The sequence below is a fragment of the Anticarsia gemmatalis genome, chromosome 2, assembly GCF_050436995.1.
Source record: "Anticarsia gemmatalis isolate Benzon Research Colony breed Stoneville strain chromosome 2, ilAntGemm2 primary, whole genome shotgun sequence".
In the NCBI taxonomy this organism is placed as follows: domain Eukaryota; kingdom Metazoa; phylum Arthropoda; class Insecta; order Lepidoptera; family Erebidae; genus Anticarsia; species Anticarsia gemmatalis.
In genome coordinates this window covers 7,013,297-7,030,915 of record NC_134746.1, presented here as the reverse complement: position 1 = coordinate 7,030,915, position 17,619 = coordinate 7,013,297, and the positions used below count along the sequence as shown (strand labels likewise).

At 36.2% G+C, this 17,619-nt stretch overlaps 1 protein-coding gene across 1 annotated transcript in view; it reads left to right on the top strand.

Annotated features, from left to right (window-relative positions):
• The window catches only part of Hs6st (heparan sulfate 6-O-sulfotransferase), a 65,171-nt gene that overhangs the window by 4,281 nt on the left and 43,271 nt on the right, over positions 1-17,619 (top strand). The window contains exons 2-3 of the mRNA XM_076128443.1: positions 4,307-4,543; positions 11,301-11,398. Coding sequence (XP_075984558.1) covers positions 4,307-4,543; positions 11,301-11,398 — 335 coding nt within the window. The remainder of the gene's footprint in view (positions 1-4,306; positions 4,544-11,300; positions 11,399-17,619) is intronic.

Below are 17,619 nucleotides of genomic sequence, written 5' to 3'. Positions count from 1 at the left end.
TACAATACCGATAATTTAGAGCTTAAACATTTTTTTCTGCACTAAATTACGTTCACACGCGATCCGCGCATTTATTTTGTTGGTTATTATAACTGAGCCTTGTTACTACATGTTGATAAACCGTTATGTACTTGACCTATATCGGAACTAGGGCTTACTTTCAGGGTAAGAAAATAGTGTGGACCTTGCGCATTACTCTCGACTCTCTCTGCTCTACTTCAGGCACTCGTGGCGTGGTCCACTCCCCTACAGTTGTATTTCGTCCGTTATTAACAGAAATACGAGCTTGTATGATAAATAAGTTAGAGCGGCCGTCGACGAACGGGTATGCAGGGCACGTTGCGGTTTTTGGTTAATTCAGTAATGTCAACACATGGTTGTGTCGTTTGAGGCGTGATTATGTGCCTACAGAAATTATTTATAGGTAAGTGGTGTTTGCAATAAAATTGTTATTGTAGCTCAGTTTTATATTAATGTTGTCATTTCTTTTTATAGGTTTGCCTAATAAGTCTTTGCTAGACCGTAGCGTTGTTAGCGTACGATTAAGTGTATGCCGTAGTTTACGAATACTTACATCTCGGATTTTCACTGTACTCACTAACTAGTATCTAATCTGTGACTGCTTCACTTTACAGAGCAAGTTGCTTGTGTAAAGTTTGCGCGACACTCCCGTGTGTCAAGTAGGAAAAGATAACAAAACAATGAAGGTAAACAAGTGCTTCGCTAAGTTCCGACGGCCTGTAGACGCTGTAGTTGAAGATAAACTTTATAACTTTCAACGTTTAATATAATAGGATTTCTATATCTTTAGATATACCTACTTACTGTAGCGTTGAGCGACCGGCGCCAGATCGTATTTCTTAGCATTAACAGTTTATTATGTTCTGTATGTTTTACACTCGATACCAATGCATCAATGATGAGTAATCCGCCGCGAAAACCTTTTGATCGATGAGTGGGCTATTTAGAATAATAATCGATACGATTCCAAATACATTGCTTTCACAGTAGACCGATAATTGCGCAACGCAGCTGCTTTAAAAAAAATGTCATGACTTTAATTCATATTTATGAAAGGAAGCATTCTGGTGACATCTCGCAGTAATTATAATAAGTGGAGTAGATCCGGCGGGTGGGTTCAGTGCTGATTGTAACTGTATATTAATGGCGCTGGGGCTGTGCGGCTCTACCCACTTCATTAGTCGAACAAACAAGCGAGGAGAGGATAGACGCCCTTTATCTCGTCACCCTCTTAACCCCCGCCGACCTTTAACGTGAGTCTAAAAGATATTAAAACATTTTTTCCTTCCAGATTGGTTTTTATTGTAACGGAAACCATGAAAATATGCCGAGAAATGAGAAATAAACTTGAGAAATTGGTTTCGTTAAAGAGGTTAAGGGCTCCTTTCATGCGATCTTACACGGCCGACGTTTCAAAGTCGGCTTTCCAACTTTGGAGTTAAAATAATACTTCTTTTTAAACACGACGCTTTCTGAAACTCGATTTGGTTCCGCAACACTTAAAAGGTAAACTTTGGTATTCAATTGAATACCTGTCGTGGATAAACAATGTATTAAAATAGTATTGATTTATAACTAAAACGCGCTAAAATAGTATAAAAACGATTATTATGTAAGTTGTAAACATATAATTTATTTACCTAAGTTTAAACATTAATGCAAAATATATTTATCCTTATCTTAATTGGCAGAAAGTTAATACAATGTCCCGGAACCACTTAATCAGATGTTACAGTTTCAAGTGCTTTCTAAAAACCGGTAAATTATTGGTTTTGCAACACAGAAACGAAAGGTCAGAACGCGATACCTATTTCAGATGCCAATAAATAAACCAGACCTCGGTAAATAATCAGGAATATAACTGTAGGTAATCAAGTGATCTTTGTTGCTTAGTATGTATTAGATATTCTCTAAGGATTATAGGTATAAAGCTTGTAAAGTCTACGCGTTTTCCCGACAATTCATTTACTGCTTATTTTAATAAAGAGTTTTCCGAGGACGGGAAAGTTGAATAAAATTTCATATTTTCGTGGTGAATTACACAAGACAATGGTAACTGCTCTGCGTAAAATTTACTGAGAGAATGGAACGGACGCGTGATACTAATATAAAAATGTCTGATGAAAATGTCAGAGAAACGTACATTCCACTCTAAATGTAATTTTATAATAATGTTATGGTGACTAGGTTTATTTAGTACGTGCTTTCTGTTTTGAGAGAAAGTATTAGGAAATAATATATTTTTTAAGGCAAACGAATTTGATAGAAGCTCAAGAGCTTAGCACATATAGGCACGTATATGTGTGTGTATCACCACATTATTTGGATGTTGCCTACTTACCAGAATTATGCTTAGATATAACGTCCTCCTAAAAGGGCAAAATCTATATTATTTTTATACAATATCCATATTGCATTATCAAAATCAGGAAATGTAATTTGTGCCCGTGTTATAGCGATTACTAAGTAAAAAGAGCATAATTTAAACAGCCTTTCCCTCGCGGTGAATAAGTGACCGCTTTTGACATTCAGATTTCTCCCGCCACAAAAGTGAGGGTAATTTGATGTAAGCCAACTCATTAACTCTGTTTTTAAGGGCTGTCGCCAAACTAATAGGGGCAAGCTAACGTGATCTTATTACGCGATAATCTACAAGAAAAGGAGAGCCGTTTATTAAAGACCATAATATATTTACGGACCTATGTATATTATTTTATACATGTATAGTTCCATAAGGCTATATGGATGAACTGATAGAAATATGTTGTCTCAGCTATGTTAAATACTTAAATTGTTGTGGTTTCAAACATATTGTATAGTTGCATAAGTTATTATGTGTTTGATGAAATAAATAAACATCATGCTTTTAAATCCGTTAGTTGATTATAATCCATTGATTTTATCCAGTAGTAATCCGCTTGTTAATATTGTTTGTAATAATATATTTTACAAAACTTGTGCAATATTATCGAAAAATTATAATATTATGTATAATTTCTCTGCTAATCCGTACGTATTCAACAGTGAATGAATAATCCCTTCTGCCTGCGGCCATGATAAGCTTGTTGTATAATTGTTTATTTAGGAACGCGGAAGTACCTACTACAATCAATATTGTATGTAAATTAGATGTAGGTAGTTATATATTTACTCATTTGCAATTTTTACGTTGATCTGTATGTTATGTGACACACTTCCAGTCAACAGGACTACATTATTTATTCAATAACTATCATGTATCAGACAGCAGTCAAGTCAGGCATACGTTAGCAAAAGCACAAGTAAACATTGTTTTATCGCCCATGAGAAAGTAGCTTTGGTACCTAGATATAATATTTTTGGCAATAAGCAAAAACCTTTTCGCAAATATCAGTAAAATATCGCTCGAGCGTATACAACAAACAACCGCATATTTTTATGCTTCAATCGTATCTGTCCAATGTGTATTTAGGTTCTGGCTACACAACCCCGTCCTCAATATCAAGTTGATTTTGATACGCCTTTGTAGAGGTCGCCCTCTACTAATAGATGAACTTTTCAAGGGCCACTAGGGCCCTCTCCACAACCTTTGCGACAAATATGAATGACAAAGCGACGTCCACAAATGAGACCAGTTCCATATGTTTCTATTATGTTATGCTAATAAAATTTGATTACCTATAACGTTTTACGATCCATATTTGGATGCAAAATTTATTGCCTTAAAACCACATTAAAATAATTTGTTATAGCAAATGGCGCAGTCTAATGACATCGCACACGTGAAATTTTGACAATTTGATAGCGTCTATATACCTACATAGTTAATTACTTCTAGTCTAAAACTGCTGTTAAAATGAAGAGTGGGTCTCTTTTACAATACACATTTTTTCACAGTCATTAAGTAAATTATATTATAGTTTCAAATATAGCTTTGCTTTTCCTCGACATTTTAATAACATAGGAAGAACTAAAAGGTATATCAAAAATTGGCAAATATCCCTTCTGTGCAAGTTACAAAAGCGGTCTCTGCGGATTGCTCTGAATGAAAGTTTCGAGCAAATATATGGCGGACCGAATATTAATAATATTCGTAGATTAATATATTTCCCCAGAGGTCACAACAGTTCTTCTGAATTTTATGAAGTTAATAAAGTCTTGTAATTAGTCAGTAGTAATGTTTGGCAAAATGGTTTATTTATTTTCCAGTAACGATATTGATAGGTTTTTTGGCGTGTTAATTATTTTTAATCAATAGAATTTGCTATTACCTTTTCTGTTGTCAAACTTCGTATTTGTTTCGCAGGTGTGCGCATTGTCGCCGAGGGAGCGAGTGTCCGAGTCGTTGGCTCTAACATACGCAGAAGCTCCCGGTCGGCCACTGCCAGACGTCATCGCTCAGCCGGGTCTGTCGTACGACGAGGTCCTCCACGACGACTTCCGATTCGACCTGAATGCACATGACGTCATGGTCTTTCTGCACATACAGAAAACTGGCGGCACCTCCTTCGGAAAGCACCTAGTCATGGATTTAGATCTAAAGGTTTGTAATATCAATATATTAAAATTCCTGCCCACATTTCAACAGCACCTGTTTCTCCCGTTCTCCCCGTAGGTGTCTAGACATGCGAACTGTTGTGGGTGAGCTGGAATGACTGTGGGCGACTGAGGTTCCTTTCTGTTAAGTGTGCTAAATTGCATTTGAAAGCTTTAAACTGGTCTCGCCTACACTTAAAGTTCAGAAGTCGCCAGTAAATCTGTACTTGTAGATATTCCATTTATAAACAGGCTCATGTGAAAGGTAGACTTCTTAAAATTCAGTTACTTATTTTGACCTTATTATAATTTGAAAGCAAGCGATGAGTTACTACATTCACCTGTACCAATTCAGCATTCGAAAATCTCATTGAAAAATCTCTGTAAAACGTGACAGACATATGAAAACACGGGTGTTACCCGGAGAGTAGGCTATTAAAGCTCGCACGGCACGGTGACATGGCGAAATTGGCGAAAATGGCGAACGCGTTAAAAGAACACGCTACGTCACCCTCGCAACTTGACTTCTCAACACTGTACCACCACCTTCTTACAAATTAAATTACACATTTCGTGGAAAACGTTGGAGTTGAAATCCGCGGGTTCATAAAAGCGGTTATGTCAAATGTCGGCACATAGACGTAAATGTAAATGATAATCGTGGTATAATTAGAGGCGTTGCGGCTGACTCGTCAAACATTTAAAGCTCTTTGTGGATGAGCTTTCAGACTTAATTAAAAATGAATTTTCAGTATCAGGCGCTGAGTAAAGTGCGCGTACTATAATCCTGAGATTAATTGGATTTTTTTTCCTCTTTTCCGCTGGCGGTTATCGTTAGTTACGAAAATTGATGACATCGCATCTGACGTGATAAAAATTAAGCTTTCTCGCTGAAATCTGAGATTGCTTTACTACCAGTACTTGCTTAATGAATCCTTTTAAATGAAAATAGTTACTGTACATCTTCTATTATATTTATTACTTCTTATTGTCTTTATTTCACTCAACATGTCACGTATTTATGTTAAAACATGTTATTATTTCGTATAGGTTACCGTGACTAAGTTGCTCATATTAAAAAGCAATATCGTGATCCTCCGCATCTCATTGATATTCCCCCGTAATAAAGCCGATTTGAATGTAAATTGAGACAAGTAGCTACTTCCACGATAGCCTTAAGGCTCAAGCTATAAAGTGTATCATTTCTGCTCATGTGAGATAGATTTCTATTCATGATGGAAACCAAGCAATTTGCGTTGGCGTGTGCTACGAATAAAAAACTGGATTCATTAATACTGGAGGTATTGTGTGCTCCGGTTTTTAATATCAATAATATCTTTGTGAACAAAATTTATGGTATCCAGTGACCGTTTTTGGAATATTCCACAATCTTAATGAACTTGTATTCTGTCGCCATGTAGAGATAAAATTGATTACCGGGAAGCGACCACCGAAATTGAATCGAATCGTTATTTAGTTAATTGAATAAAAACAGCGATATTATAACGTATCGGGTTATAGGTCATAGATAATATAAAGAAGCTGGTGTATGCGCACGCGCACCCACCGCGCCCACCGCCCCCGCACGTACGCAACCTTTAAACACTTTCATTCATTCGTTCTCTCGAGCGAACAATTGAAGAAGTATGCGATATCGTGAATGAATGATGTATTCATTGTACTAGGTATGTATAAATTTATTACAGACGGGTCTATTGTGCTAAAGAATATTAATTTATGTCGGTATGTGTCGATGAATATCGCATCTTAATCGGCAGATGGTAATGTATGTCTGCGACAGACAGAGATTTATGATCCGCTCGATCTAAATAACCGTTTCGGTCAGCCATATTGTCATCGGCAGGACTGATTAGTCTTGATCGTGTTGACAAATCTGATTAGTCCTTTTCTTTTGTGTTTGTTAATTCGTTTTGGTTTCTCTTGAGATACAACTAGAGAGCTATGTATGCTTTATTTTAAGTCTTTCTTAACTAGTAGTCTTAATAGATAATAATATTATCATTTAACGAAGAATGAAGAATAGAAGAAGCTTACAATTTCATCGTTAAAGCAAACATCCCTATTCGCATCCGATTTCACAAGTATCCCTACATTCCATATGTTAGTAATGGATGTTTTGTACATTTTTCAAAGTCATTGTCTGCTCTAGATACGTAGTTTGTCCATATGTCGGTTGGCAGAAGGCTGGGAGCGCGGCTCAGAACGAGGGCGCGTGTTTTCAACCGCAGTGTAAATATTTTAACGCTTCGCCTGCTCACCCGCACTCTCCCCGCCTGCTGCCTACTGTATTGGGATGTGGCTTTCAACAATGTTCTAAACCCTCTTATGGATACGGTGTTAACTATTATGCAACTGTTATTTAACAAAAAGTTGAAAAATAACATTGAAGGGTTATTTTTTTTAAAGAAAAATGTCTAGCAAATTTATAGACGCAGGACCAAAACTGTTCTACCGAGACAAAGTAATTTTGCTTACATATTTTATTATGACATATAAAATTACTGTCGGAGCTACAAATAGCACGACGTATGATTACTAACGTGATCACGTATTCGTTGACAGAAATATGCATACGTTCTAAGACTTCGGTCGAAATATAATCGAATATAAAAAAAAATATACTTTGAAGTGACTTGTTTTTTTATATTTCCGTGTCCCTGCTTAAAACAATGATGTATAGTAGCAGACCGATCAACGGTTCCTCATTGCATTTACTTTTGTAGTTTCGTGACAGACGAGTTTAACAAAGGATGGATGTATTCCGGTACAGAACCAACTTTAATTCTATGTGCATAGCATACATATTATGTTGTTCTGGCTACCTCCTAACTGCTTTGTTTCTACGCAATACAATGTACCACTACATGGTCTGCCGTCATTGTTCTATAGAATTCGTTTCGCCCCCATGTAAATTATTTAAAACAAAAATATTTGGCTTATAAATGCGTTTAACGTTTATGCTCTTAACTCATATCAATGTTCTTGACTTCTTTGTCATGTTTTATTAAATGAACCCTGGTTATTAATTGTTTTGTGTATGAATAGCAATCAATAAATGTGTATAATGTAAAGAACCTTCAACATTTATTATTTTATTCTTGCTGTTGGTTGCATTAATCAAAGCGTGAGAAAGAACGAAAGGTTCGAAGATAAAAAGTTGTTAAATCAATGTGACAACTATGAATAATGCGAATGAAAGTAGCATTAATATTACAGGAAAATATTAGTGGCAATGGCATAACATCTAATAGACAGATAGATTGTCTTTATGAATGTTGATAAATGAATCTGTAAAACAAAGATCTTATTTGAATTTCGGGCTTTGTTTTTCTCCATGAAACTAACGCGGCGGAAAACTTAATGGAGAATAAATAATTCAGTTTTCTTGAATCCTCGCGTATATGTGCAAACACCATGTTTTTGCGGGCCTGTAAGATTTTGTCGAATATTTGATACCGTCCGCGTCCTAGCATCCGCACACCAGAAAGATACTGGCGTTATTTACGTTTGATGTCGTTACAGTTATTTCAGCGCTCCCCGGGGAATATTCCACATGTATGAGATCTGATTGACTGTCGTTCAATCAAACGCTTATTTGTTCCGCTATTTCCGTGAATTTCTCGAGACTGGTAGTCGCGATCGATACGCTAATAACACATCAATGGCGGTTGATTCTTGCATTACTCGCAATATTGTTTGTTACATAATAAGAACGGCGAAGACTAGCAAAAAAACATCTAGGTAGTCTCTTTATTTATAGCCTAGATCTGTGTCGATAAAAATACATCAGACTTTAGTGTCTGTACGTTGATTCGTATCAAAATATAAAGCGGAGAGAACTTTCTTCTTTATATTATTAGTACGTCTAAGTTTTAGCCTTTCCAATCAAAAGTTTTTGCGTTGAACATCGACATATCGCTGTAAACTTCTCTCATAATTTTAGATATTATATTTCACTACTGTGCTAGTTCTCTTTAAGTTCATTTACATAATTTGTTTTACCAATTATCGGAATAATATGAATTTTATTATTGTTATTCCGCACACTAACTTATACCTATTACTACCTACACACTGTGTGTGCGTTCAATAGTATTCCCGTTTTATATAATTTTCTGATAGCGTAAATGAAGTGTTGAGCCGGAAAATGTTAGAATCACTTACATAAGAGCGGTTGGTTACATAATGTTAGATTTTTTAGCTATCGTCGCACTTGCATACAATTTGGAGTAGTTTCTGTGTATTTTCCAGTGATATTTAACTCTACCTTTAGAATGGCGTGTTCAAATTCGAGCTGTAACTTCCATAATTCTCGTAATATATCAATAAAGCTTCAAGTTGCGCTTTCCATTAGCCGCATGTTAGTAAATATTCCAGTTGTATTCAGTGTGAGTTTATTTACACGACTAGCTACGTTCGTGTAATTTGGTATTTGAGTATCTCGCGCTACTCGCCCACTTGTGAGTGAGCTGCGGAAGTCCGGCCAGTTCGTTTCCGTCCTCCTAATTTACTCTGCGATTTGGACACACTATCCCTTCTCTAGTTTAAAATGAACAAAGAGTAGATATCCGTAAGTCGTGATATTGACTCTTTGTAGTGAAAATGTCCAGTAATGGTATTTGGGCGGGATTATTTGACAAAGTTATTAGATTTGTTTCATCGTCTGTGAAAAACTGACTCCGTTCTAATTTTCTTTGCTACGTGATTGAAATGTTGCAAATATTGATAATGATATTAAAATATAATATCGAAATTGTAGCTGGCTCCGCAATTTGTTACACCCAGGCGTTGGGACCCTAAACCGATTATACGGTAGCATGAAATTATTAGGAGAAACTTATACGGAATAATAAAATACTCTTCCCGAGGCGTAGATAGCAAATTGAGTTTGATTCAGGCGAAGCCGCAGGGCTCGCTCGTTAAATACTGGTACTTACATAGATTCTGTATAAAAGAGGGTACATTTTGTGCAGGAAGTGTGATTGCTATCGTCGGCCTTGTCCTCCCACTGAAGAGTAATATAAAAACCGCCTATTGTAACATCACATTGTTACAATTCTTGTTCTAGTTTTTTTAGACATCATAATCACCGGTGTTACTGAGAGACTGACATGACGCGATTGTTAATTGAATATGTGATTATGATCTTATTAAACGTTGTTCACCTTTTTTATGATGCGATACCTCGGCATAAGAATAAGAACAAGAGAAAAGATAAAAGGCACTCCGCCGAAGTCTTACACGAGTATCTCTATCTATTTACGAATATCGTTTTTGTTGTTATTGCAACTTTACTGTAGCTTTTTTATACCAAAGTAAAATATCCCTGTCATTTATCAGTTAAACCTTTAGTATAATGATGGTTATTTTTAGTGATTCGCACCTTCTTCATGATATATGTGATAACATTTTGAGCCTATAAATAGTCTAGTTAGGTTGATTAGTTTTGTTTTGTCAAAGTTTTAGTTCAAAGTTATGTATAATATCTTTAGAATATTCTTATTGTGTTTAGAAAGTTTTGACGTACTATTATTTTTGCACCAAGAAAATAGAACTAAACCAATGAAAACACGTTTATATATTATTTAAATAGTATCTCTAACTAATAAATAATCGGCAAATTAAATTAATGTTAAGCATCTGCATGATCGATTTAGATAAACGATGAGCCATCTCATTGAGTATCAACATAAAATGGGAGGCAGTTCATTTTGTTGTCTCAAATTCTGGCGTCAAACGGACTTGTTTTCTCAACAAGCGGGAAAAACGTGCAAACAAATAAACACAAACGCTCTTTTTAAGTATCCTATTATGCTTTTGTATGAATATCGAATAATTTTCCTTTTAAGATACGAATATCTTATCTTTAATGATATTAATGTGGAAATTGCGAGAGATGAGTGTGTCTTTGTTATTCAATCACGTCGTAATCGCTGAATAAATTGAAATGGATCTTGGCAAGTTCCTGTCTCAGCCTTTTTGCCTGGATAAGTATATTACAATGGCTTATGTTACTCTGGTCTCTGCCTACCCCTATAATATATTTATATATCGTAACATAGTTTTTAAACTCTGGCTTATTCGGACTTTTACCATTGCGAGTTGGTAAATCTTAGGTTATACCGGAAAATCTTAGGATTTACCACCGTTCGGGCTTTTACAGTAACATATATAAGGTAAAAATCGTTTCCTGACCTAAGATTACAATGAACAGCCTAGGCCCTAGAATAGACGAGTAGCCAACCTTTTCTATTTAGCTACTAGTAGGCGTTGTGTTTTTAAATTAATTTAAAGTGTATTTAAGTTTGTTAGGGTACTTTTCATGTGATTTCGTTTCGGCTCGCACCGATTGTCCGCGCCGTGCGTCCGCTCCCGACGCTCTGATACCGATTTCACTGGTAATTTCCGCACACAGTACTGATCCCCCCCCTCAAAGAACTCACGCCCAATCGAGGAAATGAAAATCCCTCTCGTTTAAATTGTATGCCGAGGCACGATTTAACATTTCTGTTCTAAATGTCATAGCGTTTTTGCTATATTTAATTTGTGCGGAATTTCTCAAACGATCTTTGATGATTGAAATGGTACAAAATGTGACCCAATAAAGAACGATAGAATCAATATAGTGTATAATTACCCGTTGTCTTGCGCATCCCCAAGTAACTAACAGTATTATACTGCATTTTTTATATTTTAAGTATTATTTTCACTGATATGAAAATAATTAGTATGTTTTTTTGCAGCGACCGTGCAACTGTCAGCGGGCGCGAAAACGTTGCCATTGTTTTCGGCCGCACAGTAACGAAATATGGCTCTTTTCAAGATACTCTACCGGCTGGAAGTAAGTACCCGATACAAAAAAAAACTTCGCTGTCATGGTAATATTTAAAATAGTTGAAAGTGCTCCATTTATTTTTTGTCGGCGCACGAACAAATTTTTTGTGTGACCAATGGCTCAGTGCCTACAAGCTGTGTAAACTGATGCACGTGTCTCATCAGAATTCCATATTCGGTTCCTAAATGGCGACAAAGAGTTTAAGTCATATTGTAGCGCAATAAATTCATGTCGTGATAATTATTTGGGGCCCGAAATTTGAATATGAATTATTATTGTGCCGGGCGCAGAACAAGAGGGACGTTCGATTACATCAGCGGCGGCGTCGTTGTCGACGTGTCCTTGGGCCCATCGTCGGCTTTTCCTGTTTTGGGCATGCAAATGTGCCGAATGTACATAAATAATAGGTACTTGATACACTGAAACCATGCAAATCACCTCTCCCGACTATTGTTCGCCGCCCTTGGGGATTATACGGTCGCTCGGACGTGGTGAGCATCGTTGATTGAAAACGAATTTCAATTTGATTACTACTGACCCTGTCTAGTAGTCATAAACGTTTGTATGTGAACCGAACTGTACATAGTGTACATACATAAGTAGGCAGATATCGTACACACAATATCGTCGGCCAAGGTACTGGATGCTTCGAGGTAGTCATAGAAATAAATGGTATGGGATAATGGGTACAATCTATTTGTCGGGTCCGCCACGATGGGACATTATCATGGAAACGGCTTTATTTGTGAAATGTACCTAAGATACTTTGACACAAGTGTCGCGCTCTATAAATACAAGCACATAAACGTTTTATTCTGCCTCTGGACTCTGGACTCCGCATTTAGGTACTTCGGGATAGTAATAATTTGAACAGACAAGTTACTAACTAAAATATTTGTCATTTTTCTCTAGATAAAAACTATGCGCAATGTAGAAAAATAGCGTGCCAAGTATATGTGTAGAAGGTTCTCAAAGATCTCTAGCCAAAATCTAGACCAAGTTGTAAGTGTCAAAATAATAGTTTGAAACGTTCCCGACACCTGACTACAATTAAGATCATAGTGGTTCACAATTGTTATATTGTGGTCGGTTGATTATATCAATTTTGTCGCGTCCTAAACTGTTGACGGCTCATTGTCATGCCGGTTAGCAAGTCGTAAATTAACTGTCTGTCACGTGGTGAGCCCACAAAATTAGTTTACCGGTGGTCTATTCAATACAATTCACGCGTACGATTCTAATCGCCACTAGTTTTATGGTTGGGTAACAAAAATCTATTGCTTGATTTCATAAACCTGGTTGACAACCGCTGCCTCTTTGCGCGACATGTGTTCATTATATCTTATAAAAGTTTCTAATATATCCTAAAATGGAATGTTGACCGCGCAAAACATTCGTTTGGTAGTGATTATTACTTCTGGTCAGTCAATTTAATACTGTTATTTTCTAAAGCTTTCGTCAGAAAAAGTATCATTATTTTCGTTGTGAATGTTTGTCTTATCTAGAGGGGAGCGCAAAATAAATTTCGTTTGATCAATTTGCAACGAAAATAATCTTATTTCTCATACCCTCCCTATATCGACCGCACTTGGGCGGGCGTTATCGCCCGAACTGAATTTTTATTGGACCTAAAAATATTATCTATACGGCGTACTTAATTTACTGTAGGGTAGTAAAAGACACTGTCAGTAGAATATAGACTATTATAAACGGTCCTACAATACCATGTATTTACCTGAGAAACGCATGAGTCTGTTTGAACTTGTATTTGAATTTCACTTTGTGGATGGTGAATACTCATTCTTTATTTACAAATTTCAAATGTCTGATTGCATGCAGTGCGTCATCTTGTTACAAGAAGCATGTTGACATGAAGAGTCACAAAGGGTTATTTAAATTTACAAGCAAGACAGATGGATAATGTGTTGGATTAGGTTAGGGGCCACAACGATCTATTGAAATAGTCGACGACTTTGAATATTTTATTCATTACCTTCGACGCCTTTTTGTAACGAAGGAAACATGTCGTATTCTCGTCAAGAAGTCATCGTTCGGTAATTGATTTTATGCATCTGTGACGTTATGGAGAATGTTTACCGCTGAAGCGATTTAAAAGAATGCTTAGTATAATGCGTGTTTGGGACGTTAAGAAAGTTCTCACGCGGTGATAGGTGGCTCTGCTATCTCTGATCACTTGTAAGCTATTAATTTGGTTGTCGTCGACAGCACCGGCGGACCTCCCAAGTAGTGTCGTACGGCGGGAGGTCGCGCTCTTCCCTTATTTGACAAGTTGTAGCTGTTCAGCTCGAGATTACACTCATTGTACTCTCTAATGTTTACCCACTAATGCGTTACACATTACGGTTTGGGTAAACAAGTTCCTTATACGGCAGAGCTCTATTAACCGGTGGTTCAAGTTGGATATATTATTACTTAATAAGGGATAAACGTCAGATTAAGATCTGGGTTTGTTGTGGCTGAAGGCCATCTTGTTTTATGCACCGGCCCGACAGTTACGAACTGTGTACTTGATATTATTTATCATAATCCTGTGTGGGTGTATATTTATGCGTCGGTAGCTATTGCTCTAGAACGTTTGATTCTTTGTGACCAAGTCGTTTAAATCAGACCAAAAGTATTGTCATAGTACAATGCGACATCGTAGATTTTATGCTTTTATTACAGTTTGTAAATAAAAACTCTTTCTTTCTCAAACGTGTAGACATTTGTGTGTGTATTTGAACAAATGGTGCAGCATCAATTCAAAGAATTCTAGTCAGTTATTCAGTCTTGTGTTTCGAAATGTGTTCTGTTAAAGAGATGCCCGCCTCGTCGGCTATCGTAGCTGTCATCTGATCAAATATCTAACCAGCCTGCAGTTACGCGGAACTCATTCCATTAATAGTAGCGTTAATATTAGAGTGGTATCACAATTCTGTTTCAATTGGTGGCAGTTTTAACGAGGCGGTTGTGTCTGTAGAGTGTAGGTATCTAGGCCTCGATCTATCACGTCGTTCGGATAGGCCGGTGCGGGTCGTTATCGCTCCAATCGTAAATTAACTCAAATTATCTGTCTCCACTCACAAACATTGTCGGCTTTGCTCTACATGGATCGGAAGCTGGCGATCTGATAACCTGCTACTTTATCTTTATTGTTGCCGAACCTACATCTTACACGAAATTATTTCTTCATACATTAACAACTCTTCAAGCTTGTCTAAGTGAAGATGTGAATTATCATTATTTGTGAGTACTTACACCTTGGAATATACTTAAAACTTATTACATTATGTTTAAAGGATCAAAGTTCTGTCAAAGACAATTTGTTAACAAAATTCAGTTAGTTGAATTAGAGGAAAGTTTGCGCTGCCTCGCATTTTCATTCCGATGTTCACCTTACAACCGGCTAGTTAAAATAATTTAGAATTTGTTTTCGCGTGCTTTCAAACTAGCTTATCCGAGACCATTATCGTCAAGAAATGGAACAAAGAAACCACTGCAGTATTAATAATAAATTTAATTGCAGTCATTAACAAGTCGTAGCATTTTCGGAATACCTAGTCTGTTAACCACTAATAAAAAAAGTCTCAACGTATTCTTTTAATGTTCGTAATTATAGAAATATAAAATATTTTTTTGCAAAAATATAATTTTCTATAATTATGACAAAAACTTGGGTTGTTAGTAAATGGATATCTCTACGTTTTTCTTTGTCTAATTGGGTAAATTTTAGACTGGGCCGCAAGATGACTGACGATTATTGAGGCACGGTTGTATTTTACATAAAATAAATTCATTTAAAGAATCATAAATAAAGGTAGAACCTGAAATAATTCCGACGAACGTTACAAAATCATTCGTTGATGGAATATCGTGAAGCTATTAAATTCGTCCGAAATGAGTCCAATTGAAAGGTACGAGTATCATAAAACCGGGGCAAAGGGCTTATTAATTTGTTTGAACAATGTTTATTCTTAAGTGGCTTGATTTAATAACAATAATTTCTGTCATTTAAATTCGATCGATTTCGCCTTGAGTTTATTGAAGTCAATTCCTTCAAATTATAATGTTAAATCTGTGAAGAGGTAGTCGGTTCATTGGTGAATGTGAAAAATAATTTCCGGGTTCTATTAGAAACGACGAATTGCCAGAACGATTTGTTTGTACCGGAGGCACATTAATTTAGACAAATTTTATTGGATACAATTTGTTAAGACATTCAGTTTGTTAAAATAAATGCCTCCGATGGAGCAGGGCGGCTTAATGATGATGTTCGTAGATATGGAGGGAGACGGTATTATTCGCTCGTAAATATTTTATGAAATACTGTTTGTGTTGTATATTAGGCAGATAAAAAAAATATTTGAAGAAAATTGAAGTGAAGGTAAATGATTACCTTGAGTATTTCATTTTGAACAAACATCCTAATCGCAAAAGCACGAGTAGGTAACTTACTGCAGAATTCGTTTGACTAGCAATCGTAAAGTTGTAGTTCATTTAAATACAACTTTATTTATTAGAATAAGGTATGTAGGCGAATTCTATCTTTAATATGAAAGCGTTTTTGAGTCTTAATAACTATGTGCTTCAGTAATTGTTGTTCGATGGTTTTTTTTTGCTTGATTTAAACCTATATCATTTCTTTTAAATATATTAGTTTTAACCTTCATTAACCGAATACCGTTGTCTAACCGATGTGGGAAATACAGAAAAAATGGTTGCGATTCCAAGCACGTTTCAAGCGTCAACCAAAGGAAATGGATTACTGTGATTAAACGAAGGATCCTGTCACTATCTAAGCTCCATTTCGGTTTTGAAATTCCATGTGTGTTGTTAACCACACGTGAGTTTCGTTACGACTAATATATAGACGAAGGTTGAACTTGTGCCCTCTCCGAACAGAAAGGTATTTCGGGAAGTCTTAGTCTCTCTGTTAAGACGCCTTTTTTAACACATGTATGAAACTTTTTAAATCTATCGTGTAGCTGTTCGCGTACAGATGCATCTTTTTAAAAATCCATTTAATTTAATATTGTACTCTTTTATCATTTCCGACAAGTAGAGCTATCTGAGCGTGCCGTCTACAGCACGTTGATAAACGGAACTGTGTTCATGGAATTACGAACAATAGTTTGTTTTATTTGAATTTCTCAAAGTTTTTGCATTACAACAATAGATTCAGATCTCGTGTATAGTTTCTAGTAACGCGATATGGTAATAGTGTCACGTTTCATGTTCCTGTTTGTGCTCAGAGTGCGAGCGACGCCGACGCTTCTTCTACTCCAGTGTAAACCTTTTGCAGTAAGACAACTTTGCACTAATGTGCTCTACGTGCACTATCATACATACATGCGCTGGAATATCTAGTCCATTTATAAGATTTCAAGCGACATACAAATTTAATGTATTGATTGTTATTCGTACAAGCCTCAAATGATATTTATATTCGACTAACTCACTGATACTACACTGCTGCTCGACGCCACGTACCGATGTTTAAAAACCACATGCAGACATGATTTAATGTATTTGAACATGCCTGCTGTCCGCTAACAAAATTTACAATGTATTAACCTTTTGAACGCACAACATTTTTATGCTGACTAAAACCTTTGTTACATGACGTTTAAAATTATTAACGTGCCCAGAGAAAATATAATAAATGAATATACCCTTTGTTACCGACCACTGTCCATTATTTTAAAAGACATTAAAATGAAAATTTAATTTTAGTTTGCAAAGTTGGACATTGTTTTATATTATTTTTAGTTTGTGCCGAGATTAGAGAGATATGAACCGCTGAATCTTGATGAATACTAACCGGAACCTTTGTTAGAAGTATTTCAAGCATAGCTTTTTGTATTTCGTGTACATTTGGAACCGTTTGTTTGTGAAGAAATGCAAAAATACCTTGCAAAGATAGCTTAGTTCCTTTTTTACAATTTTAAGAGGGTTTTTGTTTCAAATAAACGTGGTTTAACGTGCAATAAATAAATAAACAAAATATTTCACCTTGAGCGTAACACGAAGCTGCAACTGAACTTGACAAACATTTTTATCTGGCCATTTCATAAGTTGGAGTGACAACACAATAAAACGTCACATATATCACGCGGACGCAGCAGGAGCCGCGTCACATATCTTTATTACTTAGTTTGATAAACAACGTATGTATCGCGAGAATTAATCGTACGTTCACCTCTACGTGTAGACCTCTCAGAGATGCC